The sequence below is a fragment of the Penaeus vannamei genome, unplaced genomic scaffold, assembly GCF_042767895.1.
Source record: "Penaeus vannamei isolate JL-2024 unplaced genomic scaffold, ASM4276789v1 unanchor4401, whole genome shotgun sequence".
NCBI lineage: Eukaryota > Metazoa > Arthropoda > Malacostraca > Decapoda > Penaeidae > Penaeus > Penaeus vannamei.
The window spans coordinates 2,001-12,342 of NW_027217381.1; the positions used below are offsets into that span (position 1 = coordinate 2,001).

A 10,342-nucleotide genomic window follows, 5' to 3' on the forward strand; every position below is an offset into this window, starting at 1 on the left:
AGAGAAAGCTACCTTGTTAGCAGATTGTTTTATTTCAAAACAAAGTTTAGATGATACTGAACTTCCTCTTTCATGTCACCCATTACCATGCTTTAATTCATTTGCTTTCAGGTCCTCTGAAATCAAGTATCTGTTATCAGAATTAGATGAATATGGTGGAGTAGACCCTAATGGCTTGTTTCCTTTGATTTAAAAAGACTAAATGGCCAATTAGCTCCTACATTAGCTATAATCTAATGCCTTTTAATTCAAAAAGGCCCACTAGTCTTCACCTACTGAATAAAGGCCTATTTCAATTATACCAATTTATATAAGGTTATTGACTGTTTACTGGTCAAACATCTTTCTGTACATTAGAGACTCAAGTTTGGTTTTATAAAGGGACTCGGCTACAATGATGCACTGCTTAAGTTGGTATATGAAATGCAGTCTGCTTTATATAAAGGTCATGACTCAAGACTTGTCTCTCTGTTTTTAGTGCAGCTTTTGACACTGTTCATCACAAAGGTTTAATTTTTAAGTTACAGTCTGTTGGTGTTGGTGGTAAAGTTTTAAGTATCTTCACCAAATTTTTAATTAGTAGGCAGCAGCATGTTTATGTTGATGAAAGTTTCAGCTAGTATTCCCATGTCTATTGGGGTTCCTAAGGGTAGTGTTCTTGGTCCTTTGCTCTTTATTTTATATATAAGCAATATGTGGTTTGGCATTATTTATAAAATTTTGGCATATGCTGATGATACTTCTCTCTATGCTGATATTCCTTTTCTGGCAACTAGGCAAATAGTAGCTGACAGCCTCACTGTAAACCTGATGATAATTCAGTTGTGGTGCTCATGATGGGGCATGAAATTAAATCCTACTAAGTCTAAAGAAATGATTGAGTCAGTCTCAAACACAGTTGCCTCACCATCCAAGTCTGCTGATTAATGGAGTCTTAATCACTTTAGTGGAAAACCTGAAGCTCTTAGGTGTAACCTTTGAGTCAAAGCTTACATTTGAATTGCATATTAGGTATATGGCCCTGACAATTTCATCAAAGTTAGGATTCATTCGTAAGTGCAAGAAATTCTATGAAGAAGACAACATTATTCATAGATGTTTCTTTTCTTTTATTCTGCCTCATTTTGAGTATTGTTCTCCTGTGTGGTTATCTGCAGCAGATTCACACTTAAGAGTACTTGATCGTTCTTTCTATTCCATTAAATTTCTCCTGTCTGACTTATATTTGGACATTAGACATTGTAGGGTTATTGGAGATCTTTCAGTCTTATACAAGATTGTAACCAATAATTGACATCCCCTCTAAGTTTTTACCAGAATTTTAGTTCTATGACTCTCAATTCAATGACATATGATGTAAGTCGATTGTCTACAAGTCAGTTTTCTAGATGCATTTTAATGCTATTTTCAGGCTTTGGAATAAAGGGCCTTCAGAGATTGTAACTTCTCTGACTCTTGGTAAGTTTAAAAGATCAGCTAACTTGTTTTTCTTATGCAAATAACTGTCTTTCTATTCCTTCATTCTCTTTTAGCTGTAATACTTGACATACTCTTGACTTGCACTGACACCTTTGGTGGCATAAATTTTGATTTTTTTCAGTGTGGCTCTTTATATAGCTTACAATAATAATAATAATAATAATAATAATAATAATAATAATAATAATAATAATAATAATAATACAAATAATAATACAAATAATAATACAAATAATAATAATAATAATAATAATAATAATAATAATAATAATAATAATAATAATAATAATAATAATAATAATAATAATAATAATAAAAATTTATAAATAAATATATATATATATATATATATATATATATATATATATATATATATATATATATAAAGAGAGAGAGAGAGAGAGAGAGAGAGAGAGAGAGAGAGAGAGAGAGAGAGAGAGACAGAGATAGAGAGGAAAGGAGAGAGAGAGAGAGAGAGAGAGAGAGAGAGAGAGAGAGAGAGAGAGATACACACACACACACACACACACATACATATATATATAAATGGTTAATTAATTCAAAGAATGTATATATATACACAAACACATTCACACTCACACACACACACGCATGAATGACTACTTAATTCAAAGAATGTATATTTTTGATAGGTCCACAATCACCCCAGTAGGACCATGATCACCCAAAGACTAAGATAAAGTTGCCCCATTTTTTGCATACTGTGGTCCACCTTTCACTGCATGTTACTCTTTAAATTAATATTCAAGTTTTTTGAGCCATGTAGGTCATAATGTACCATGTATATGCAACAGTATATTTATTTTTGGTCAATAAACGTATGAACTAGGTGAAAGTTATTAAAAAATAAGTCCAAATTGCCCCTGTTTGAGGTAACACAAATAATATAAATCAATAATAAACATGTAAAGTAAGAAGCAGCCTGTAATACTGTTTTTCTTTCTAAAAAGCTAGTAGGCATTTACATTTATATAATGCAATTTAATTCTTATTAGTAACCTGTTAAAGTGAATATATGCTTAAAAATGACTAGATCACTCTACCTTTACTTTCTAAATGTATATAAACTACTTCATGTTTGGTCATTTTTTACCCTTTTCGTACAGGCTCAGTCTGTGTCCCACTTCTCAAAATAAATAGCATCCTGAAAATGCTTGTTAATTATATTTTGAGTTCTTTCTGTGAACCTTATGATTACTTACAATTACAGAAACAATATTTCAAAGTATATTATGAATACAGGCTCTTTCTAAACAAGATATGCAATAAGAGTATCATGTCATTAATTTCTGATTAATTAGGAAATCATACTTTTTCACATCTTATACTCACAATGAGGAACACAGCCCCCAGCAAGGTAGCCTTCATTTTTACATCAAGGTCTATGGGGAATGTAATTCCAAAATTATCAGCATCAGTGAAGGCTTCTTTCGCAAGGCCTGTCCATTGCTTGCTAATTTTCCCAACCTGAGTTGAACCATCAGGAGATAACACCTGAAATAAAAATTGCCCAAGAGTTTTATCTTATATAAACTTACAATAACATCTCTGTTTACCTTATTATTATTATTACTATAGGTTGACAATCAATTTTCCTACATCACCGGGACCTTGAGGGTACTGGAAAGCTGATTTTACTTGATAACTAATGGATTCTTACAGGGCCAGGATAATCACTGGTGTCAAAAAAAAAATGTGGTAAGTACAGGAATGTCAGAGGTGCATTGCCAAGAGGGAGGCATTGCCAAATACAGGTCCCAAGTTTTCACACCATCTGGCTCTTTTTGCTGTGCTTAGTCCACAAAATATTGAATACTGCATTACTGTTATCCCATTGTCAATCTCTGAATGTGCTCAAAAACAGAAGATGCAACAGACAGTCCCATCAAACAGTAGTGACAGGTCAGTGAAGTCAACTAAGAAATTTGATGTATCTCAGGGAAATTTGTGCCAGAAAACTGACTGTCGACCTGTACTTTATATTCATTATGATCTTGATTCATCATCATCATTGCGGAGCTAACGCCGACAGGGGCGCATAGCCATGGCCACCCTTTGCTTGTACCTGCGAGGATCCCTCATGGCAAGTCGCCAGGCAGGGACTCGGCCCATCTCAAGCTCCTCACGACAGGTTTGATCGATCTGCCCAAGCCACGACTTCCTAGATCGACCCACAGGCCTCCTCCATCCAGAGCTGTATTGAACAGAGACAACCTGGTGGGCGGGATCATCCTGAGGGAAGCGAGCCAGGTGGCCGTAAAGCCTGAGTTGGCGATCACGGATTGTGCAGGTCCTGTGCCAGTCTCACGGTGCAACCGTTGGTTGGACACATGGTCCCGCCAACTGTACCCCATGATCCAGCGCATGGACCTATTACAAAAGGCATCAAGTCGAGACTCCAAGGCGCAGGATAGTGTCCAGGTTTCGCTACCGTATAGCAAAACTGGCACTATCAGGGCCTTGAAGACACGAAGCTTGGTCCTTCTACACACATACCGGCATCTCCAAATACTCTTATCGAGAGAGTTCATGACCCCTGCTGCCAGGCCAATCCGTCTGCTGACTTCAAGGTCTGACAGCCCAGGGTTATGAACTACACTGCCAAGGTATGTAAAGCTCTCTGTGACTTCAATGTCCTCACCGCAAGCACGAACCGACTGAACAGGTTTTCCTAATATGTCCCCAAAGTCCTGGAACTTGGTCTTGGTCCAGGAGATCTCTAGACCCAAGGGCTTCGCTTCATTACCAAATGCATCCAGAGCCACCACTAAGGATTCCAAAGACTCAGATAGAATGGCAAGATCATCAGCAAAGTCAAGGTCGGTAACCTTGATATTGCCCAGAGTTGCTCCACAATGACTTTGAACAGTAGCTCTGCCCATTATCCAGTCCATGCAAGTGTTGAAAAGCATTGGTGCAAGGACACAGCCTTGCCTCACTCCTGAACTAACAGGGAAGAAGCTTGACAGGCCCCCACCACACTTTACAGCCCTTGATTGACATTAATCAATACCATTATTCTCTTCATCACACTATCATTAACATCATTATCTAATCATGACCATATCCCTATAACCAACAATTATATTAATATCAACATTTCCCTCTTAAAAAAAAAAAAAAAATCTTTAGTCTCATCATCCATATCATCATCAATATTGTTACCATTAACATCTACTTTAAACAAGTACATTTCAATCTTACAGGGTAATTTATTGTCTTATCAGATATATATTAGTAAGAGTAAAATACTAAATGAGAGGTGGATACATTTTTACAACAAATTGTTACTTTCAAGATTATCTCTCACATAAAGAGGGATGAATCTTGAAGTATTAAGTTTTGGCTAAATAATTCACTTACTTGGAATTCCACATCCCCACATATACTGTAAGTACAAAAAGGCCCTTCAATTCTCAAAATGACATCATCAGATGCATTCCTGACAGTGAATTTCGGTGCCAGTATACTCCATTCCTGATGGATGCTTCCAATTACAGTACCCGGGGGGGATGTGACCTCAATACTCTGAAAGAGTAAATATTTTACAATACTTATCTTTATCACAAATCATGTTTCCATTTCAAGCTTTCTATTTCACTTTAGGTATATAAAAAGAAAAATAGGTAGCAAGTGTAACATTGGGGGCATTAAATTTGACCTAATACCTTTTTTATCTATCCAAAATCTGGCCCAGATCTTGTTAATAGCAGTGAAAAAGAAGAAAGTTCAAAGAGAGATGAATCAAGAGTTAAGAATCTGACAGATATATATGATAATGTTAGAAAACAACAACTTATGAAAAGAAAAAGTTGGTTACACTACAAAGTCTTGATACACAACTTTAGTATCAGAAAAAGGCCAAGCTCATTTTAGCTTGTACAAAAATCCTGAAATTAGCTCATAAAGAATAATCCAAGAATATTTCAGCTACGAATATTTGCCTAGTTTTTTAGCATTTGCATTTACTCTCTCACTGCATTTTCTTTTTTTTTTTAATATGCAAATACTTTTCTTAGCTAATGAGAAAACATAAATAAGTATAAGTTGCATGAGGGAAAGGCAAGGGAAGAACAATTAAGTGGCAACTCTATCCCTCTAGCCCCTCACAGGCCCCATGTTTAATGTCATCTATTACTTAACAGTCAATGACAATATTTTAAAATCATATAGTACCACAATTTGAACTATGGATTGGATTGGAATATTTGAAATTTACACTTGCATTCCCACTTGCAACATTAAAATAAGAAATTCACATTCACAATCACATTCATGAATGCTTAAAATAGACAATCTTTACATCTCTAGATCACAGTACTTAGGCACAAGCTGATGTCACTCTTCAAATGGGAAATGACTGCTTAGCAATAATATACCAATCCTGCAATGACTCCCAGCAGAAACGAAAGCAGAATATAAATCACCCAGATAAATGTCATGGTACAACTCATATTACTGCTCTTTTGTGTGGCTCTGGCAGAAGTAAGACCACATCAGAGATTGGAAGAATTTGAAACTTGGAGGGAAGGAAAGTCAACAAGAAAATTATATAGGGTTTTATGCTACTCTAATTACTACAGAAGGTGCTTAAGAAGAAGAGGAACCCATTGATTTCCACTGATGATTTATCATCTAAACCATATTGAAAAGTGAAAGTCACTTTTAAAGATTTAAAGAACCACTAGAATACACAAATCAAGAGACATGCTAAAAACTTGTTAATTTGGTGATCTGTTCAATATCTACAGATAATGACCTTTAGACTAAGCTTTGACAATGTGATTTTTTAAATATTGCCAGAAGAAGAATTAAAACATTGAAAGAGCCATAACTGATAGATACTGCACTAGAATCTCTTTGATATTCTAATGACAGAACAATCAATCAATCATCTATCTAGAAACTCTTTGATATTCTAATGACAGGACAATCAATCAATTTCTCTCTCTCTCTCTCTCTTATAAGTTAAACTTAATATCACACAGATACTATGTCTGGATGAAGAGATACTTTTATTAAAATGTTAATACTTAGAAAGACCAGAATACAAAGTGATCTATTATTGTTGTATCAGATTGTATATGTCCCTGAAAAAATTATCCCAGCACTAAACTTGCCATAAAAAATAATAGAAATCCTAAAAATAATTACATTGAAAATAGTTAAAAATACATACAATTTTGGGTTTACCAAAATATATACTGTACCTGTAGGCAACAAGGGAAGAGACATGAATCACAAGCCAAGGGACGGTTCAAATGAATTACTTCATTTTGTGAATTGTCCATGATCTTCATGTCAAATGGTCTCATGGGACCACAACATTGACGAGTACAGCAATCTGTGTCTTCAGCAGCAAAATACATTTGTTGTCCAAGAGAATTTTTCACTTTGTACTTATTAGATGTCTCAAAACCAGTAAATGCTGTAAATAAAAAATTGTATTTTAGATCATTTTACAGCAAAATACTAATCTAATGACTAATGTGGTAGGGGTGTAGAATGCTTCATGCCATTCGAGTTGGCACCTAAAAAGTATTTTCTGCAAAAGGAGAGAAAGAAAGATTTTCTCCTAAATACAGGGCACACCTCTTCATTTGTCACAAAACAATAGAGCTCATGCATCTGCAAACCGTTCAGCATGCCATCTACCCTCTGACTTGGCAAGTCAAAATATTTTTTGCCAGCCCGGTGTCAACAAACGTTTGAATTTGCTCCATGGTCATTTCTTGTGTTTTCTGAAACTTTGTTTTCTATTGAACCTAACTTCTATAATTTGTGTTTACTGAATCTTTGTTTTCTATTGAAACACTTCTATAAATTGTGTTTTCTGAAACTTTGTTTTCTTAAGCTACCACAAATATGAGTCTTTCTAACTGATAATTTTGCATTTTAAAGAATTATCCAGCAAGAGATAGGAGAGTTTGAGAACTGGCTTGGCAATATTTAGTAATATTTGTCACTCACCATGAAAGTAAGAGATTAGTGAACACAATATAAAAGCACTATTTCTTTAGTTGCCCATACGTATTGTTGAGCTTGAATTACCATTGGGAACATAAAGCTTTTGTTCTTGAACAGCGTTAGCCATAGAAGCTCTGGCATCTTCCCCAGACAATTTTTGGTCAAATTATTATTCCTACTGTTATTAGACTGAGCTGCTAAGGGAGGTGGATAATTTCTTTGACTCCATAATTGTCACGACCTCGGGTAAATGATTACATTATATCAAAAGTTCTTGCAGTGTAGTGGTCAACACAACTGCCTGTAAATCATAAATCATTTTTTTTTATTGTTGTTAACCCTTTGGATCCAGTTGCATAACGGAAATCACGATGCTGAAAACCCGGACAATGGGTTACGTAAGTGGCCAATATCCCAGGCATGGGATGTGTAGGCTGGGCGTGCATGAACACTCATGAGCAGCGATTAGATTCAGTGCCTACCCTTTGAAAAGTTATTTTGTGTAAACTTTTTTAGCTTTATTGCCGTTTTCCAACATCCATATTTGTCATTTGATTTGCTTTATCCAGCTGGTAATTACTTATTTTCCTTACATAGACTCCATATCATCTCTCTATGTAGTAAATAACTCAATGCAAGAAAAAAAAAAAAAAAAAAAAAAAAAACTTGGTTATTTGTCATATATCTCATTTAATCGTAATTTACAATTTTACGTTATAGAACCTGTGCCAGGAATACGGTGCACAGCACGGAATTGGCGTCCTCCCTGGAGCTGGTGCTCTTCGAGTCACTGCTTACGTACATTACATTCCACATTTGTTTATTGATGGGAATAATCCTAAAGCTCTCTTCTAAGCGCCAAATGAATCAAAATAAACTCCAAAAGATTTGTGCACTCGTGGCGAGTCTTTTCCGTCATCCTGGTGGCAATTCTCGTCACCCGGGCCACAGCCAATTTGCTTTATTGCTTTATGGTATATTTGGTTCCTTCAGCAGGCTATGGATGTTCATTGAAAGGACACAGACAAATGAGATTAATAGACTTGAATGAACCCAGAAGCACAGGACAAGACCCACTTTAAAGGTTTTATTTCAACTTCAATAGTGTCCACTATTACAAAGTACCAAAGACTGCTTAGTACAGTAATGTTATCTCCTAAAAGCTATAATATGAAGTGGTGCAAGAGTGAAGGCTGCCTTTTGGGAAGCTTAAAATTCCATTAGTGTTATGTGAATCGCGTACCATGTGTGCAACAGAAAAAAGCATTTTTCACACCTTTCCACTGTAATAATTTGTAGAGACTACTACTTACACCTCATGCAGTTGGAAAGAGAATCTCCAACTTTTTAATCAAATAAGTATAGATTTTTAAAAAGAAAAATACATAAATTGATTCAGTCTATGATCCCTATGGATCGTGTATGGTCCAATCTTATTGCCTCCTTGTTTCCTTCTCAGTGAGATAATTTAGAAGATTTTAGGACAGATGAAGAGGATAACCCTCATTCCTCTAAAAGGAAAATTGATGACAATTTTCAGTGTTCACTTTCTCAAAATCTGGATATACCACTGAGAGTAAAAATTATAATAGAAAAAGTGATTAAAGAATCAAGTATTAGTGAAACTAAGAGACCAAGATTAAGTAGTAACTCAAACTACAATTCTGATAGTAATAGTATTTTGAATAATCTCCTTTATGTCAGGTCTGAGATTCCATACTTTTAGAAAGTACAGGAAATAGATTCAGAGATGATTCCTTTTACCAAAGTTAAAAGAAAGAATGGAGAAGTTCAAAACAGGGTAAATGATGTTACAGTTAAATGTTTTTCATCACCAGAAGGCAAGTGTTAGCTTTTCAACCAACTAACTTCACAAAAGTTCAGAAAGTTGATTCCTTACACAATCTAAATATCAAAGAAATGACTAAGGCTTTTTCAGATTTGAACATCACGATGAACTCTGATAAAATTCCTTCTTATAGGTCTGACTGCAGCAATTCTAGGACATTATTGGTCTCAGGAAAAATTACTTCATATGTACCTAAATGTGAAAAGTTAATGAATGGTGGAAAGAAAAAATACTGTAGCTGGAAGTACATCCTCTGAGCATTGACAAACTTACTAATCACATATTATATATTAAGAATGAAGGTGAGGACAGGCAGAAATGATTATATTTTCTCTATGAACCAAGGGCTTCTAACAAGAAGTATCTTCAAGAGCTTAAAAAACTTGGTGTTAACTTTCAAGATTTTTACAAATTTCTATCAGTGGCAGACTCTTTGTTGAAAATTTTGAATTTCGTTATGGTTATACATAAATTTTCAGAATCTATGGCTGTTTCCATGGTAGTCTTTATTAGAGAACAATATTTGAGCTAGAATTGAGCTTAGGAGAGCATCTATTCCTAAGGAAGTCTCTGAAGCTACAGAGTTTTACTCTTGATGGACACACTTTCTAATGACCATTGGGGTAAAGTGGACTCGGTATCATATAAAATCAAAGAGTCGAAAGATGGTCACTGGGTGTTTATAATTTTCAAAGAGAATCACATGTATGTAAACACATGCACATAATGTTAAAAAATTTAATCATCCTCATTTAGTAGGCCTACATCGACTTTTATATGCAAAGGAATTAAATATATTAGTTATCCCTGTCAAACCGTTTTCTCTGATAATTGTTAATAGTAGCAGTTTGCAATGAGAAACGAGTGAAGAGTTAATAATTAGTCATTTGCACCTATTATCTTTGCTAAGAAGTGCATAGAGTTATGAGTATTTGCGTATTCATGGTACCTAGGACCTATGGTAACGTCTAAACGTAATTTTTTTTTATCGGAAACACGCAAAGAGAATGCAAGAGCTGTTTCAAC

The 10,342-nt window shown here is 35.0% G+C and overlaps 1 protein-coding gene across 3 annotated transcripts; it reads right to left on the reverse strand.

The window, feature by feature from the left end:
- Positions 1 to 2,287: 2,287 nt before the first annotated feature.
- LOC113813815 (phospholipid scramblase 2) lies at positions 2,288 to 6,928 on the reverse strand (the record flags this gene model as incomplete). Of its 3 annotated transcripts, XR_011398479.1 has the most annotated exon segments (5): positions 2,288 to 2,644; positions 2,833 to 2,994; positions 3,566 to 3,732; positions 4,864 to 5,028; positions 6,711 to 6,928. XR_011398479.1 is itself a non-coding variant. In XM_070120298.1 (4 exon segments), coding segments are annotated over 4 exon segments (581 nt in total), but the record flags the coding sequence as incomplete, so codon positions are not given.
- Between the last annotated feature and the right edge of the window lie 3,414 nt (positions 6,929 to 10,342).